General features: G+C 46.8%; 2 protein-coding genes across 2 annotated transcripts; both read left to right on the forward strand.

Moving 5' to 3' along the window:
• Nucleotides 1–666: 666 nt before the first annotated feature.
• Nucleotides 667–8,060, forward strand: LOC119162043 (beta-1,3-galactosyltransferase 5-like). The gene is made up of 4 exons (XM_075881580.1): nt 667–776; nt 2,867–3,166; nt 5,564–5,890; nt 7,161–8,060. The coding sequence occupies exons 1-4, from the start codon at nt 682–684 to the stop codon at nt 7,510–7,512; spliced, it is 1,074 nt and encodes a 357-aa protein (XP_075737695.1). The 5' UTR covers nt 667–681; the 3' UTR covers nt 7,513–8,060.
• A 4,577-nt stretch (nt 8,061–12,637) lies between these two features.
• On the forward strand, nt 12,638–15,440 carry LOC142775332 (uncharacterized). Its single transcript, XM_075876682.1, has 2 exons — nt 12,638–13,166; nt 15,033–15,440. Exons 1-2 carry the CDS (start codon nt 13,164–13,166, stop codon nt 15,438–15,440), a joined length of 411 nt encoding a protein of 136 aa, XP_075732797.1. The 5' UTR covers nt 12,638–13,163.
• Nucleotides 15,441–19,225: the final 3,785 nt, after the last annotated feature.

Consider the following 19,225-nt stretch of genomic DNA (forward strand, 5'->3'; position numbering starts at 1 on the left):
TAGACGGTTAAAGAGTGGATGTAGATAATGATAACATACGTTTACGTTTTACGACAAAAAACTACGGTGTGATTATGCGACACCATATAGTGGAGGGCTCCGGAAATTTTAACCACCTGGCATTCCTTTACGCGCACCTAAAATTATAAGCACCCGGGCTTTTTGCCTCCATCGAAACGCGGCAGCCGCAGAAGGGATTCAATCATGCGACCTTCAGGCCATCAGTCGAGTATAATAAGTACTATGCGCAGGGGCGGGTCAGTGTAGGCGAAGCGATGACAAAGTATTGCAGGATTAGGCAGAATATCTTCAAATGGGTTGGAAATAAGTTGAAAGGGAGCTCAGGCTGGAAGTTTAAAATGAAATTACTACAAGTTCGCTGTTTGACAAGTATAAGCCATACGTCTTACTTCACTAAAGTAAGCTATATAGCATATTTCGATGGTCCTTAGTTTCATTATTCGTCACTTCAGCCGTCTTTTCGCATGCCGCTGGTCTGCGTGGCCGTTATTCGGTAGTGGGGCAGGTGTCGTTATTTCACGAGCAAGAAAGCAGTCGCGTTTGCAAATTTTTGAATTCCTTTGTCCCCATTGTTAACCACCGCGTTAATGGCCCATCCTTGGCAGTGGGTACGAGCCAGAACATAGGTTCAAGCGAGAAAGCAAGCAAGAGCTGTTCCTCATGACTAAACTAGTGGTCATCCTCCTTCGAAGGGTCACTATTGCGGTCTGGCTCAGCTTTACCACACTGCTCATTTATTTCTTTCTCGCACGCAAGTAAGTCGACCCAGTGAGTGCAGCTGCGTGTCTCTCTCTGTGTAGCATGGAAATGAATGCATGACGCGCGGTGGTGGTCAGCCCCGGCAAGTGCCTTAGCTTGTATTCTTCAGCTAAACAGTGTCGGTATCTCGGAAGACATCGTCTAGAAAGCTTAAACGCATCATGTTCACTGTAACATGGCTCATAATCTCCAACATTGCTGTGGCAGAATAACACGGCCACGAATATCAGGCTTAAGGATAACGAGCTTAAGGAGCCCCTAAACTTCACCGAAGCCGAATGGAAGAGGGGTTTGTTTCTCGCGTTACCCACCCTTTCAGCAGGCACTGTCTTCTGATATTTTATTGTTTTATAAGCAAGGGTCGTTCTTCTCAGCACTAATCAATGAGGATATCATGATTTTGCTATTTTCGGCTATCTCCACTCAAAAACACTCAAAGGGAAATGAAATCAGTTGATCTTGCACGATGGTCATTAGAAGCAAGTCAGAATAGGCGCGCTACTACACGGCAAAGCAGGGTGAAGTGGCAACTCAAAACTCATACCCGTCGCATATGGACTAAACAAAGAGCTTTTCCCTTATGACAGCGCGCACGTGAACAGTCTGATGGCGTCACGAACTGTTCCGAAATAACAGGACATGTCATGAAAGATTAACTCACTTGTTTAGAGGCTCTTTTAAAAAAATGCGTTTTGAAAGTTGCTGTGAGGTGCATAATGACGTAGCAGTCAACAAATCAGAGATGCATTAATTGCGAGCGATGAGCCAAGAGTACGTGTCATGGAAGAATCCAAATGTTAGTGTTCGAAACAGAAACAAAAGTTTTCACTGCGTATACTAAGTACAGTGCGTGAAATTCAATGAAATGTTACACGGGGGCAGTATTGTAGTTTACTAACTGGTGGCTGTCCTAATGGGCAGTGCATAAACTGAGTCACGCTGCACGGCATTCGAAGAATGACTTCAGTGTATGGTTGACATTGATGCAATCAATCATATTATACAAGCTCGGCTACTCTTGACTTCCCAATTTCCTAATCGTTAGTTCTCAGTTTTCTGCTGAGAGACACAATTCTGCACATCATGGTAGCATTATTAGTTTTAGAAAACCATTCGAATTGTCGAATTTGGTATTGGGGAAGCAGAGCTCAAGATAATAGCATATTCCACTGTGCACCAAAACCAGAGACCAGACGTATTTTTAACATTCTCAAATACTTTTAAAAATACCACTTCAGCACTGGCTCTTTAAAATCTCGTTTTTTATAGAAATTATTAAATGCTTATCTGCTTTTAGTACGTTATTTAGGTCATATTTCATAGTCACATACATGAAACACACATACACAGCGCTTTATGGTGAGTCGATGACTTTTCAAAAAACGGTTTTTAAAATTTGCGCTTGCCTTTTAACCGTTTACAGTGTCAACCACTTATATATCTGTATGGGAACACTTTGTACAGCCCTCATAATTTTATGGAAGCACTAGATACGCATTTTCAAAGAGTTTTCAAAGAGTCCTACCCTGTCCTCTATACCAAAGTCTTTCTGCAACTAACATCGCTTTGCACTTCCTCTAGGATCGGTGGCATCGCAAGCTTTCTGCACGTCACCTGATTCTGCATTGCCTCCGTGATCGCCCCACCTCTGGCCAAACAGCGATGTCACGTACTGACGTCATCATGTGATGTTAGGCACGTCACTTTTGCAAGCTCTGACGTCATTATCACCTCGTGTGGTGGCTGCATCACTTATTGATGTTTTGCATCACCAGCGTGGCCATCGACGCCGACAGCCAATTTTTTCGTTTGATGAGGCATCTAAGGCTATGTAATTAATATTGCCCCTATACCACTCCTTATACTTACCGCCATTGTCTATTAGCTTTGACTCTCGTTTTCCTTCCTTCCTTGTCTATTGGCTGGCTCATTAGGTTGTACGGGCAGACTCTGTTATCACTGGCTTTGAATGTTCACAAGCCCCACTGGTCATGGCGGTCGAGAGGGGCAGTGCTCCAAAGTACAAGTGCCTATTGGACAAATATGCAAGGATAAAGAGGTGATAAGTTTCGACGCGCGTTGGCAGGGATAACGTGGACACGACCTGGTCGCAGCCGCCGCCAGCGGCAGCGACAGCTGCAGCCACTAACCTGAGGCTCCTGGCATCGGCCAGGGGAGGTGCCTTCGGGACGTTGCCGCGTGCTCCATGCCCGAGCTTTCTGGCCGTGGTGGTGAGCTCGGCGCCCGACCGTTCTTTTGAGCGCCAGGCCATACGTGACTCGTGGGCCCACGATGCCCGGCCGGGACACAGTGCCGTCTACTTCCTGCTAGGCCGGCACGCCCAGGACTCCACTAGAAGAAGGAGCGTGGTACGAGGTCGTGAAAGGTGGGCATCATAAACTGCAGTTCAATGTGTATTCATCGCCACTGTCAGTCCATTAAGAGCACACTGCCGTCGTTTGTTGCAGGTGGTATTGGGAGTGGAAGGTCGACCGCCAGCTTTTTGCTTCCGACTACTGTGTAGTGTGGTTTTGTTTACTGTCGCGTGAGGGCAATTCGGCGCAGCAGAGCAGGTGATGGCGATATTGAAATACAAACTTCTTATTCAATGAATGCCTACCTGCGAATGAAAATAGGCTTCCACTGAGGTGCACAACTGACCAGACTTCCGATGAAACATGCCACTTGGTGGCATTAACCCCTACGTGCTCGTGGGGGGCGACAGGGATAAGGGGGCCCCCTTTGACTAAATGAGGATTGATTGATATGTGGGATTTAACGTCCCAAAACCATTATATGATTATGAGAGACCCCACAGTGGAGGGCTCCGCAAATTTTGACCACCTGGTCGGTGCTAAGATTTGGGTGAACGTTAAAGAACCCCAGGTTCTTTAACGTGCACCCAAATCTGAGCACACAGGCCTACAACATTTCTGCCTCCATTGTAAATGCAGCCGCCGCAGCTGGGATTCGATCCGGCTACCTGCGGGCCAGCAGCCGAGTACCTTAGCCACTAGACCACCGCGAAGGGGCCTTGACTAATTGAGGAGGGGCAGTGTCTGTCCCATGCCTATTTAAAGTAGCACCCGTTATTTCAAGAAAATGATGAGTCCTGCTGTGAAAAGGTACAATGAAGGCGTCCTAGATGTCTTGAACGGTATCATAGCCAGCCAGGTTATTGACGATAATGGTGGTCGAAGGCCCCTGATGTGGCCCACCAAGAACATTTTAGTTGTCACTTTTACTCCCGACGGAAAGCCAGGGATACTAAAGGCAGGCCACTGTGGTGTGGACTTCACCGCTTCTTTATTTTTTTTTCTTTATATCCAATGGGATGCATATTGTCTTTCGTACTATATCATGCATGGGGGTGGGGATACGATAAAATTCGCCCTCCCCCCCTTATTCGGAGAATCTTGGGCACACCTATGTCCCTAATTATTCACAAAGTGGCCTCCTGGATTCTTGTCAATGCAAATACTATAAGGCGCGTTACCGGCGCGATACTCACACCCGACAGTGACAGGGGCATCATGCTAGCTAGGGGCTGCGAAGCCTGTGGTGTATTGCTAATGTTCCACTTATGCGACAAAGCTTAGTTTAAAGCGCGTGAGAGCTTATGTACATGGTGCGGCAGACGTGAAAAAATGACACGTGAACCAGCGTTGAAACATTACATGACAAAAACCGGTCGTGCATCACGTAGGCTAGAAAACGGAGACAACAGTCTTAGTACCACACCCTTCAATTTTTCGTCAGTGAATTGGCAGCACCATCTTTGAAGTGAAGTGAAGCTTACTTTTGTGCAAAGCAGGGTAGTGTCTGGGTAGGACTGTGTGTCCCCTTTCTGACCTGACTGAGGCGTGCTACAACGCAGGGAAATTGTACGCGCCCCTTTCAAAAGCGCATACAAAGAGCTTGGACTGACGCATAGGTGTGGACAAACGTTGATATTGTCGGCACGTTCATATAGCCCGTTTCTGCTATCATTGAAGATGTCGTTACAAGCTCGTGATATCTCTACCAGGTGGTGTCGGCGTGTTGTGGCATAGCCCACTCGACGTGACATGGGCCCCTCCTGCGGTCGCTGATTTCTCAAGCAAAACAAGTGCACCTACAAGAGACTATAATGGCATTATACACTGCAGAGAAACTATCCGTCGACATCTTGATCACTAAACCCCAAAAATCAAAACCAATTTGCTGTAGTGATCCAGAGATCACTACAGCAAATTTATTCCATTGTTGGTTCTAAGAAATTTTTGCTTTAAGGTTTAAAGTTTTTTTTTACGCATTTGAAAAGATTGGAATACTCTCGTTGACTTAAGTACCTTTTACGCTGAACGGATACCTTCAAATTATTGATAATCAGGGGCGTAGCCAAGGGGGGTGGGGCGTGGAGATGCTGACCCCCCCCCCCAAAAAATTTTTTTTTTCATTCTTCCTTTCACATGCATACGCGCGCTCATACAAACACATGCACGAGCACACATTTAGTATGGTTGAACGCCCCCCCCTCCCCCCGTCGAACCAAGTATAGTAGGACTGTATTGCCTGTTTAAATAAAGCCGATGTTTTTGTACCTTTATGACGCTTGGTAATCTGCCAACAGATCGAATTTTCCAAGATTTTAGAAGTTCATTTTTTTTTGTTGAATGTCTTCCCATCTTTGTACATTGTACTTTGCATTGTAATAAAAAGTATCACTTCCACACTCGCTATAGTCCCCGTGGGACAGGCTTTCAATGAATGAATAAAATGAAAATGAATGAACTGAACGCAGGTCCGGCGGCTGGGAGTCGAGCGACGACTCTTCCATTCTCCCGGAAAGCTCTGTGTTCGGCGACGTGATCCGTGCCGACTTCGAGGACACCAGGAAGAACCAGACGCTCAAGTCCCTGCTCCTGCTCCAGTGGGCGCACACTTTCTGCCCGCGCGTGAGCTTCGTCCTGAAGGCGGACGACGACGTGTACGTGGACCTGCCGCGCCTGGTCGCCCTGCTGGAGTCCAAGAAGGCAGCCTTCGAGAACGACACGCGCCGCGGTAACGGCGACGGCTTCCTGCTCGGCAAGCGGCACGAGAGCAAGCCGATCGGCCGGAACCGCCGAAGGTAGCGTGGTGGCAACATATGTAAGAGGGATTATAGAGTATTGGTAGGTATACTCAATTGGAACAGCGCATATGAGCAAAGATAGCGTTCGTTGGGGCTGACCCCTGTTTCCGTCACTGCAAGAGGATATATAGCGTATGACACATGCGTAGTAGTAGACACTTTTAGTTGGGCGTACGGGGGAAGTTCCGCACGCTGTGAAAATGAGGTTGCGCACGCCGAAAGTGAAGCGTGCAACGACACTTTTAGTTTAACGTACTTTGATGCGTTCCACTCAACTAGATAAGTCGTATTCGAGATGCAAGGGTTTGGAACGCTTATCAGCGCCACCCACGCTAGAAGCATGCTAGGTACCAGTAATAACGTGGCCTCTGTGATCTGCGCGATAAACATTCATGACCTTACGATGTACTACCAGCACATTGAAGGCGTGAAATCTCGCCCAATGACCAAAGCGTGTAACGTTGCACCGTGAATAAAAGTACGTGCAAAGCTGCCGTTTTATTTACGGGTTCATTCACCGAGAGGCCTGGCAGAGAAAGACGCGTTCCCGCACGCAGCCTATCGAAGGTGATTCTTGAGGAGTTTCGTGAGACGCCAGGCAATTTCTTCTGAACAATCAAGATGCCGGAACGCACCGCTTGAATTCACCTTGTCGGGCATGAAAACATCGCCTTTCATTGTGAAGTACACATGCCTTGAATCAGGTCCGCTGTTGCTGTCTGCGTCGAACGTCACTGCTGTCACTCTCGTGCTGCTTTCTCCGAGGTCTCGCGAGAACGTAACGTTGTAAACGTCGCGTTACGTATACGCAGCATCCCTTTTTGCGCGTACGCGCGCATCTCTGAAATAGGTACGTTACATACTGCACATGCGCAGTTCTCTCCCGTGGCAGTGCTGCGTGCGTGGGCTCGTTACGTACGCCCAACTAAAAGTGTCTAGTGACAAGCGCTGACGCAAAGCTTTGCGTACGCTATTCTAAAACTCGCTATAATAGAGGGAGGCACCCAAGTAATGGGTGTCCGAAAACTTTTGCGTTCTTTTGTGCTCTCCATCCGTTCTTCTGTTCCTCAGCCAGCTTCTTGGTTTTCGTCTAGCTTCTATATATGTTTTTGTTGGTTTCTTTGTCCTTTAACTTGTATGTTTGTGCATTAAAAAGAAAGCATCATCCATTCGCTTTCTTCTGTTCGCGACTATATACAGAAAAATTAAAGAAAGGTGACACTTCCGTGCCGTGGGTACGCAATGACCCTTTCCTGCGCTTTTGCAGGTACGGAAAACCCGCCGGTTCTACCTGGGCGCCCACCTATTTGTCCGGCGCGGCCTACGTGATGTCGGGGGCTATCGTGGGTCCGATGCTTCGCAAGGCGCTGGAGACGCCCGCCCTTCACCACGAGAACGTCTTCCTCACCGGAATCGTGGCGTCCAAGTTGAACGTGCGGTTGTTCCACTCGCCCTGCTTCGTCTGCTGCGACGAGTTTACGGACCCGTGCGCTTACCGTGGGCTGCTGGCCGCCACCGTCGCCAAGCCCGACGACCTGCGCATCGCGTGGATGCTCGCGCGCGGTCACGCAGTCGGCGGCTGCGTTCCGCCCAACGACACCGACCGCCTGCACTGCTGACGGGCCCAGCCAGCGCTACATCGCTGCCGCCGTGGGCATGGACTATATTAGAACATAGATCGACGACACGTGACGGTTTTTCACTCCGTGTCTGTGGAGGGTCATAACGGCTACAGATTTGATTGGATGCTGATATAGGAACTTTTCTCTTTCTTTTTCAGAGATATGCGACAAAATTTCAGCCGCTTGTTGACCGCCTTGAGCCATTTCGCTCGTATCGTTGCCTTGCATGAGTCGGGCGATTTGCCAAATTTTAAGGTGCAGCATTGTAGCGTGAACAAGACGTTCCTTTTATCATTTCGACCTCTTGTTAACTTGCGGCTACCACCGTTACTTCAGTTTTGCATACAAACAAGGCTGTATCGCAGAACGATAGTTCACGGTCCTTTTAATAATAATTGCTGGTGTTTCATTCAGGCCACAAAACTACGGCATGATTGTGAGGCGCCGACATGGGTGACTACGGATTAATTTCGACAACCTGGCTTTATCTAAGCCTGCACGTTCTATCCAAGTAGATGGGTGCCCTGTCATTTCAGCCCCATCTAGATGCGGTCGTCTTAGGAGGGAATCGAGCCAGCGTCTTCAAGCTTAGCAGTGCGGTGCCTTAGAAGCGGGTTGTTCGCGGCCGTTTAACCACTCCAATCCTGTGGGAGGCAACAATTGTGAGCGGCTTCCTTTGTGCGTCGAGCTAATGTCTCCAGTCAAGTATGTTTGACCATCCGAAATGGCATATACTGCGCCTCTGGTTTTTGTTTTTGTATTTTTTTCCTACGGTACCATTTGCTCAAGGCCGCCCTTTGTTTCAATGAAATCTAAGAGTAATCCCCGGAACCAGAGGTATAAATCTAACGCGCTATAGATTCAAGTTAGTTAGCCAGCGCGGGGAATTTACATTGACTTGATTACGAGCAACGACTATATAACATGTCTATGTTATGGCTTTCCTTTCCTTATATATATTCTTCTTATCCCTATACAATTTACACGTTGTCTTTCTTCACGTAAATGTGAAGGCTAGTGAATTTGCATCCCCAAGTGCGCAACCATTCCGCTTCAATCGAATTCGAACTACCGTGCTTCCAGTTCACGGTATATCTTCGCAAAAAAAAAAAGTAAACTGGTTAGATTCGCCAAGTAGCTTCTTAACTTTTAGCAGTAAGAAATGGGTTTGCATGCTCAAAAGCGTGGTAAATTTAATAAGAAAAAGATAAATCATCGAGAATAATAATTGCACAAGACATCTTTCAATGCACGATCAGCAGGTGTGAATTCTAATCTCTTTAGGTTTTTTAATTATTCTTACTAGTTTTGTGATCACACTTTCGAGGAGTAAATTCTTGCTCCTTCTTCGCATTTGCCTTTGTTTAACCAGCTCAACAACAACAATAATAATAATAATAATAATAATAATAATAACAAACTGCTGGGGTTGAACGTCCCAAAACTATGATATGGTCATGAGACACCGTACTGGAGGGCTTCGAAAATTTCGACCACCTGGGGTTCTTTAACCTTCGCCTAAACCATGCACATGGGCCCACGGCATTTTCGCCCCCTCCGAAAATGCACCCGCCGCTGCTGGGATTCGATTTCGGGACCTTCGGGTCAGCAGTGGAGCACCGCAATCTCCAGACCACCATGGCGACTTACAAGCTTGGCCAGTAGTGAGCGCCCAGCGTTAGGTTTAATTCGCTGCAAGTCTAACTAGTGGACAGTTCTGCATATACGACACTTTTGGTAATATGATGTGAACAATTACGACCAGTCTGACAATTCCTGACTCGGACTGCACGAAAGATGACGATTCTTTCTCTGCTACGCATGACGAGAAAAATGGCAAAATAATTATTTAGCTTTTTCTCGTTTCGCTACTTCCGATTTGATTTCCTCTCTGCATGAAGCAACACTACTTGAGATCGAGTGCGTGGGCTGAATATTGTGCCAGTTACAGTTCTTATTAAGAAAACGCTGCGTTAGACGAATGTGTAAAGTTTTGTTAGTGGCTAATTCGGGCATTTAACCACACACCTAAGTAAGGTGGACGTTGAAACGTGTGGAGCGTTCGCGCTTTTGATTAGCGGGCATGCGCCAAAGACATTGATGCAAGCTCCACTACTGGCCTTCATTCTATTAAAAATGAAAAAGCAGTCTATCACTTGAATGTTCAACGATCCCCAAAACAGTCACAAAAAGCCGATCGTTAGGTGTAAGAAACAGGCCAAGTGCACTGAACTGTCCAAGAGAGGAGTTTCTACAGAACACAAATTTATGGATGACTTTTGAATCGAGAACCAGGAGGTTTGTAGCCATCCACACCACGCTGCAGTGGTACCCCACGAATAGGTTTATTTACGATACTGCCACTCTCTATATGAGACCACAGGAAGTGGGCACTGCGCACAAATTCCATGAATGCTCATCCCGTTAACAAATCGTCAATACGGAGAAAAAAAAGTAACGTCAACTTTGCACTTTATACATAAAAATTTACTCTGAATCATATATAAACCAAATAGAAGGGCATATAAACTAGCAAGTTAAACATTATGATCATTATACATGATTACATGAGACGTGCGATATCTACCACGCGGACGAACACATGAGCTTCGGTGATAAAGAGAGCAAAAAAAAATGTAAACACGACCGTGAAGACGAGTGTGAGATGAATGGTGAAATTACCCAAACGAGTGATGAAGTGCACATAAATATAGTATTTTTAGCCCCCCCCCCTTTTTTTTTCTCTTTCTTAAACTCCAAAATGACAGTGCCGCAGGATTCTTGGCCGATCCCCCGTGGTGGGTTGAGCGCACTCCTCTTAAGTTCAAGCAACCAGCCAACCCGGGATGAATGAAGCTAAGTCTGAGACATGCGACGAAACGAGTCGTGTGAGTTATGAAGGCGTTGGGACTGGTGAAGACGGCGTTGTTTTGTGAGAAAGTGGGGGAGACAGAAATAAACGAGTTCGAAGATATAATCCGCTTGCTTCAATCTCCAAAAATCACCACACAAAAGAAAGTGTAGACACCAGCACCATCTCCACTGTTTAATAAGTCCTGGCGATGTTAAGGCAGTAAGGCGGGGTTGTTCTTTTATATAAAGCTTTTTAAATACGGAGCACTTCTTAGTTGCACGATGTCGCGCTTCAACGCCGGTCGTGGCGCCGTCCAAGCTCCCACTGCGCATGCTCGCGTCTGGTGACAAATGTCGCCCCCCCCCCCTCTCTATCTCGCCTCGCAATGCCGACGCAGCGTCTGCTAGTAAAAACCGACTGCTCGCCCTGCACAACCGTTCACTGGCCTTTTCACTCAAGGCTCCCTGGGCGCCGCCATTGTCCTCTCTATGCTGTTGTTAGTGCGCCTGACCCCCCCCCCCCCCATACAAAAAAAGTCCGCTGCCGAGGATGTGATGTCGGCTTTTGTAATATCGTGCAACACCGCAGAAAGGAGAAAATCCTCCTCACCGTAAAAAATATTCATATGTAGGCAATGGATTGCACATCAGCGTCCCACCACTCTTTGAAGGCAACGCTTCTCTTTCATTCAATAAATAAGAATAATAAAGACGAAATAACAGGTAAGCATTCCCAAACCATACTCAATAACGCGACATTCACGTAATACCCCCCCCCCCCCCCCTCTGCAACGTATTTACTCGAGTTCCCCCCATGGAAAAATGCGTGCGGGTTTTTTTTTAATTCATTCACTTAACTAGGTTAACTATACAGTCAGTGTATAGTTAACTTAGTTAAGTGAATAAAAGAAGGGACTACGAGGCTCGTAGTCCCTCTATGGCGTATTTCAAGTGCACACCCCATGTACTGCTATTTTAGTTTGATTGATTGATTTGTCGAATTTAACGTCCCAAATCCACCATATGATTATGAGAGACGCTGTAGTGGAGGGCTCCGGAAATTTCGACCACCTGGTGTTCTTTAACGTGCACCCGAATCTGAGTACACGTGCCTACAACATTTCCGCCTCCATCGGAAATGCACCTGCCGCAGCCGCGATTCGATCCCGCGACCTACGGGTCAGCAGCCGAGTACCTTAGCCACTAGACCACCATGGCGGGGCTACTGCTATATTAGTTTAGATAAAGCGGCTGCTGTATAAGATGAAAGTACTGCTCAATATCAAGCGCTGCTTATTGCTCCGCTCTTAAATAAAGGTACTTGCAAAAGATAACTTTTAACTTACTTGAATTATTTATTACCTTCAATGTGCTCATTCTGCAGCTATTACAACTTAAAACCCCTTTGTTATCAACGTAATTCCAGCTCCTTTCTGAAGGTTCCTTTACAATATAAGAGCGAAGTTTTACATATATCTAGGCGAAAACAGCATTGTTGGTCCTGTGCACAAAAAAAAAAAACTTCTATAGACCTATTAAATGTTTGTAAACAATAGTACAAGTGCCGTCGACATAGTGAGACGCTTGTAGCGACGTCGCGCTGCGTAGGCTCCGCGCAGCCCAAATCTCGCCGCCACCTTCTATGATCACGTTAAAACTGGCACAACAGCTGCGAAGCTGCCTCCGACCCTCCGCCGCGCTGTGCTACGAGGAAGCTTCGCAGCTGCAATGGCAGTTGTCACCTGGATATAGTGGGTGGATTCGCTCGCAGGATTTCAAGCTGGACGGTTGTGCCCTCGCGATCTCCGGCATCAGCGTAGCTCCCGCCGACTGGTTCGCCCTCCGCGGTCTCCTGACGCCGTGCAGCTCTCGCATTGTGGCACCCCGCCCTTGGACTGCTTCGACCGGATCCCAACTTTCCTATCTCCTTCTTTTTTTCTCTCGTTGGCTGGCTTCTTCTCCGTCTATTTTCCTTCTATTCTTTTTATCCCTCCTTTTTTTTCCCTGTATCTTTTATTCCCCATATCCCATTCCTCTGCTGACCTGTTGAGGTGTCCTCGTAAGGAGAGACAGTTACGGGTCGGCACCTTTCTTTTCTTTTCTTCTGATATAACCACTTATATATATATATATATATATATATAGTGGGTGGTGGCGAGATTTGGGCTGGGTGAAGCCTACGCGGCGCAACATCGCTACAAGCGCCTCGGTATACCGACGGCACTTGTACTGCTGTTTAAAAACATGGAAATAGCTGTACAGCGCGCGTGTCACAGAAATTGGGTAAGCTCCACTACTCCCCACAGGTCCCACAGATAAAAAGGAAAGACATGGGGGCAAGATTTCGTAAGAGAAGTAAGCAATAATTGATAAATACTTTAATCAACTGTCGAAATTAGCCCCGTGATAAGACACCGGGGTCGCATTCTTTATCGTCACTGATTAAAAATTTGTACGGTGTGCTTGGGTGGTGATTTTTGTTGCTGTGGCCACCTGGCTTATAACCTCGGAGGAGCTTGACCACAGTAGAATAAATGAAGTACGGAACACAAACACAAAAGGGACGAAAGGCTAACAAAATGAAATAATAAAAGTAATACCTGATGTAAATGAACTGCAACAAATTTCTATAGAACTTACGTGGCAACATCCTGAATCATCATCACCGTATTCCTCCACTTTCCGCCTCAGAACCGAGCACTTGGCGAGTGGAGGAGAACGAAGAAGCAGAGAATACCACGCGCAATAGGTGAACAAGAAGAACAGCGAGGTGGCTTCTTCTGCAAACCTACGTCATGGTAAGTGTTTTTCGGCATTCCCTATGACAGCGCACCACGACAAGCGTGGAATGAAATCGTTGTAAAGGGGTATGTATAGTCGAGATGTCTTCCCCGGGCGAATGCATGCCTGCTTCGCCCCATAAGGCGTTCTTGCCAGGTCGGGCTGTGAGCTTTCTCCAGGAGTCATTATATGGTCAGTAGAATGTGTGATTACCCATTACACGCGTGTACTGTGCAGAGAATGGAGACATACATTTGATTTATTTGTGGGGTTTAACGTCTCAAAACCACAATATGATTATGAGAGACGCCGTAGTGGAGGGCTCCGGATCCTTTGACCACCTGAATGGAAGCATAAATCTCAACGGCTCTGATTCGCTCACTGGATTTCGTGCCGACCGGTTGTGCCCTCGCGATCTCCGATGTCAGTGTAGGTCTGGCCGACTGGACTAGCCCTACGCCATCTCCTCACGCCGATCACCGATGACAGCGTTCCTCTGGCTGACTGAGCTCGCCCTACGCCACCTCCTGACGTCGACAAGAGCTCTCGCCAGTGGTGCCCCGTCGTCAGACTCCTGTGACCGTCTCCATCTTTCTTATCTTTTCCTTACTTCCGTCGTTCGCTGTTCCTCCGCCTCGCTCTCTTCTTCCTCTCTCTCTATCTCTTTACTTTTTAATCCTGTCCTTTTAATCCCTCCTTTACCCCCCCTCGTGAGCTACTGTTGAGGTGTCCTCCCCCTGAGAGACAGTTACGGGGCTCACTTTTGTTTTCATTTAAAACCACTCCTCCCCCCCCCCGCCCCTCAAGGGATCTGAGCACCGGGTCGTCTTGCTAAGCTGGACTCAAAGCTTAAGATCCGCATGCCCGTCACGCGAATATGCAGGGACCGCAGTATAATTTTAATCCTCAACCCTAGCAGTTATTTCCAGGTGAGCTTAGGTAATTTATTAGGATTGACTAGTTGGCCAACTTGTGACGCATTTCTTCGAACGTAACAACTGTAAAATATTCACTGGTCCAGTTTCAGTGCCTACTAACGTAATGCACATCATATCGCATAATACATTGGATATCCTATAGCTTGGCATGCCTTCAGTTCTTTCAAACATACAATGTAGGCAGTCTAACCATTGGCCGCCATATTTCGTGTTGGCGCTTAACAGCTGTGTACGTTCTTTCTTACAGACATAAAATGGATTTATACAACAGTATAGCCTAACATAGTCAACAAGGTGGCACATTAGTGTTAGTCGAACATAATAAATGAAGACACGAAGACAGGAAATATGTAGTTTTTTTTTTCTATTTCGCGCAGAACCTAACGTCATTTAGAACAATGCAACACGGCCTAGAAGCAGTATATATCATCTTTTATAGTTGCCGTGATAAGCTTGCCTCAATCGCACCTGTAGGGCTTTAGCGATAGTAGCAGTTGGGTGTAATCACCAACGTTTCCCTTAGAGTTTTTTTTTTTACAAGCACACTTTCATAATCAATATTTAGAAATAAACGAAGCACATGGTGCTTAGTAAGTATCACATAACGGTGACGTAAAATGCAGCTAAGTAAAACATAGGAGAAACGAACGTCCTTTATTATCAGTGTCATTATTGGGGTGTGTAAGATATATATGAAACATACAGCCATCAAAAGCTTGTCCTTTCCGCATAATTTCACAGTTGAGTGTCGAGTTCGCCGTATAATGAGCCACAACAACAATATAATTACGAGGCAAGCCATAGAGGGGAGCCGCGTATTAATTTTGATCATTGGGAGTTATGCGAAACCCTAATAGCATGGCGGGTTTTCTCTCCCTTTTTTTTTCTCATGATTGAAGTATTCCGCACTGATAGTAGCGCACAATCGATATCGCCTGTTCGCAGCCGTGCCTTTCCACGGTGTGCAAAGGAAGGCTCGCTGTGCGTCGCCTCAAGTACGCGGTCTTCGGAACCTGGACTCTGGTGGCGTTCTTCGCTGTCAACTACGCCGTGATGCGAGTGTGCGTCAGCGACATGGGCTGGCACGCTGAACAGCGAGACGTCATACCACGCGTGGTGGGCACCCACGGGTTCCCCATGCTGCCGCGCGTCGCCTGCCCGCCTTACCTGGCCGTCGTCGTCTGCAGCGCCGTGGACAACTTCGAGCACCGAGCTGCGATACGTGTCACGTGGGGTCGCGACGTCAGCGCCGACAAGGGCACCGGCGTGTTCTTTCTCGTCGGCAAACCCGGGGACACGGTACTCGGCACATCTTTGCATATTCATTTCTTCCTTTCTCATGAAGAGTTGTAAGCATAGGTCGGTGAACTCATTCGTGAGTCGACTTGGCGAGACTCACTCAGACTCAGGTCAAGCCGCGAGTCTGGGTCTGAGTGGGTCCCGGTGAGTACTGTTTTGGCGAATCCGAGTGAGTTTGGTTGAAAAAATATTTAGTGAGTTTGAGACTGAGTGAGCCCTGAGTGCAAAATAAATTGCTTGAGTGTGTCTTGAGTGTGTCTAGGTGAGCTTTACATTATTTTGCCGTATATGGTTCCTCTTACTGAACTTCAGCGTTATTATCAGCGTTGCATCAGCTCACGCTTATTTCCAAGCCGACTCAGACATACTCCAAAGCACCAGCGTTCATACGCCAGCTCAATATTTATTGATGGGAGGCGTGAGTTTGTGAGGATCGGGTGGGTGCTCCGGGGTCTTTCCCATCCCCGGAAAGCTTTCCCGAGAATTCTTAGTAAGAAGATGTTCTGTGAATTATATATAGCAATAAAAATGCCCGTACTGGATTGCAACTATTGATACCATATTTGAAGGTACGAGATCAAAAGGCGACAAGTACAGCACTGATTACGCGACCTACTGGTGTTAAACAGCATTAACACCATGTTCAGAGAAGCCAATTGTACGCTGACGGACGCATAGGTCGGTGCACTAAGACTCACTCGGACTCAGATGGAGCCCTGAGTCTGAGTCTGAGTCCAAAGGAGTAATACTTCTGTGAGTCTGAAAGAGTCCGGTTGTAGAAAATTGTGGTGCTTCTGAGTTCTAAGTGAGTTCCAAGGGCAAAATATATTTCATGAGTGAGGCTGAGTAAGCTCCACATATTTAACCAACCTATGGTTGTAGGTTATAGGGGATGCAAGTGGTTTGCGTCCCCCTTGCGCACGTGAGCTGGTGTTTCCCGAACTCAGGCTTGAGTGCATACGTACTGTACGTTCGTGTGATCCCGCCACGGAAGTTCAAACGACATTGGCACCACACACAATGCAAGTGTTGCAAGTTTGCATGTTTTGCTTTTTTCGTAATCGGCAAGCGAGGCCATCTGGTATTGTCAAAAAAGTGTTGTAATCGATAAAATGTGTCCTTTCCTCGTAACTGACCTTGCCAATTATTAAAGCGCAGTTATATCCACAACCATCCCTCCCAGACTTCACGCTGGCCGAGGCTGTTGCTCTTTCTCAGCCTTCAGAGTAGCTAACACAAGTAGCCAGCGCGCATGAACTCCTTTAGTCTGTTTATGTGCATACTACTGTCACTACAAACAAGTGGTTACACTTGGGTGGCATTCGCACCAGCGATTGACATAAGTACGTGACTGGTGACCAATATGTTGACGTCGGCGGATGCAACATGCCGTTTGTGACGCCCGTGATCGCTTCTGTTTACGTCTGATTCGTTGCCAGCACAGGCGTGGCCGCGTAACACAACTCTTCACTTAATCCGACGTCGCTCTCCTCCACCGCTGACTGGTTTAGCAGCTTTTTCGGCCCTATTCGCGGAGCTGGAGAATTGGTTAGTGTGACTTCACTAAAACTGACACTTTTCGGCGAAAGTGACCATTTGCGACCTTTTACGACCAACCCGGTCGCGCGAACCCTGTTCGTCGTCTGTGTGCATGCACCCTCTAATATCTTCACTGAGACAAATATTACATTCTTTGACGGCGGGCATCGTTTACTAAAGCGAATATTTTCGTACCTTCTTTTCCTGTGGGCCAATCCTCCCGGAGATATAAGTGGTGGTAAAGTGAGCCGGCCTTAGGTACTGTGTCATACCAAACGAGGGATGACATCGTCTTTAAGTCTTGCCCCGCAGGCTCATAAGCGCTGTGCAGCAGAAGTCTCTGCCTCTGCACACCACGAAATATCCGCCATTGTTGGTTACAGTGCTCGGTGACTGCGTTAAATTACTGCGTAAGAGTGGCATCGAAAATCTTCCATGAGGGCTGGCCGCATTATACCTGCTGGGAAAGAAAATGATCCATTCTGAAATTCACTACCGGAAGCAGCTCAGTGGCTGTTTTGTAGGTATTCATTTTTTTTCTCTTGACTCAAATTCAAACGTGATGAGACAAGCGCGGAGACGTTTGTTTCGACAAATGTGAGTCACAGGGCACAATTATTAAGCAGTGCTCACTGTCGGTCGATAGTTGGTCTTGCATTATCACGGCGCTTACCTAAGTACGGATTAATGAAACGCGAAATGTTCACAAAGGCCTGGCATTTGCTCGTCTTGGGACATATCTCGTGTAGAGGCCGCGCAATCAAGCCACGCCGGAGAAGATAAACAGGAAAAGTGCCTGCAGTGGCGTGTGGCCTCGGCGCGTTGTCTACTATAGCTCTATAAACGGAAAGCACGCTTGGAAAGCTTGCGAAACGCACACGGCGTGTACTTACAGCTATAGCTGCAATCAGCTCGTCCCGGGCTGCTCAGTGCACGCCTCCGTTGTTTGTTCAAACAAGCGGGAAAGGTATACAGCGTAACAATGGCATGCACATAGCGACTGGTATGACTGCTGTGATCGCGCTTTATCCTAAATCTAAATAAAAAGAAGGCTGTGCCTCCTGCCATTAAAAGCAGACCAACTTTCGATAAGCATAACATACATAGCCGAGTAGCTTTACGTTTCATGCGTATATACAACGTTGTAAGTGTTCTGGCAGCACCCATCTCCTGACGCACAGTCATCGTTATAATATAGTCATTATTGGGATTTATTGTCCCAAAACCAGGACATTGTTTTGAGGGACGTCGTGGTGTGGGGGGATCCGGAAATTTAGACCCCCTGGGGTCATTTAACTAACATCGAAATCTAAGCCTGAAGCCTTTTCGCCACCATCGCGAATGCGGCCACCGCGGCCGGAATTCGATCCCGTGTCCTTCTGGTCACCAGTCGAGCACCGTATACCCGCTGGACCACCGTGGCAAGTGCAGTCTGCGTTTGGTGAAATGTTTAGGGATTGTGGCACTTGGATATTCGTGGTACATGTCGCTAGTGCCCGAAATCTAAAAGCCCAGCAGTCCCTTCACTTCTGAGTTGAACAATAAAGAGGCTCTGCACACATAAATCAAAAAAACGTGCCCACATTTTTTTTTTACCAATAGCAAGCTAACAGCTATAGGATTCTCCCGATTTTGTTCTTGCTTTGTGCAAGTTTCGGTATCACCAAAGCGCAATACTGCTGTTTATGAACTGTAGTCAAGAAAAGAATATTGCTGGAGCCACAAGAAGACGAGTCTCCAAAACGTCATCTTGGTTCGTTGTCCGTACAATCGAACCTCAACTTTTTGTGAACTTCCGTCGCATATGAAGTACGTGGGCCCGATTTTCGTAATGGTTGTTTTCATAGCATTCTTTTTGTACTATAGGTGACTGGTACGCAGAAACGCGCGCCCATTGAATCACCGAAAGGTATCAGCTGTATGGATCTTGGGAAAGAAATAACATAGAGAGAGAGCAACGCAGAAACGTATGCGTGGTATCATAACTAATAGATATGATGACAATTATTATTATTATTATTATTATTATTATTATTATTATTATTATTATTATTATTATTATTATTATTATTATTATTATTATTATTATTATTATTATTAGAATACGCATGGCGCATCCTCTCTTCCTCGTGCTTATATATCTTCTGTAATAATTTGTCCCAACGGAAAACGCAACAAATGAATGTATAGGTACGTTACTCCATAATTAGCATTAACGTAGTCGCAAGCACCCCTCACGTGGTCCCACAAAAATTATACGATGATCGTGTTCTTTTCCTAATGAATGGTGGTCGTATAGT

The sequence above is a fragment of the Rhipicephalus microplus genome, chromosome X (genome assembly GCF_043290135.1).
Source record: "Rhipicephalus microplus isolate Deutch F79 chromosome X, USDA_Rmic, whole genome shotgun sequence".
Taxonomy (NCBI): Eukaryota; Metazoa; Arthropoda; class Arachnida; order Ixodida; family Ixodidae; genus Rhipicephalus; species Rhipicephalus microplus.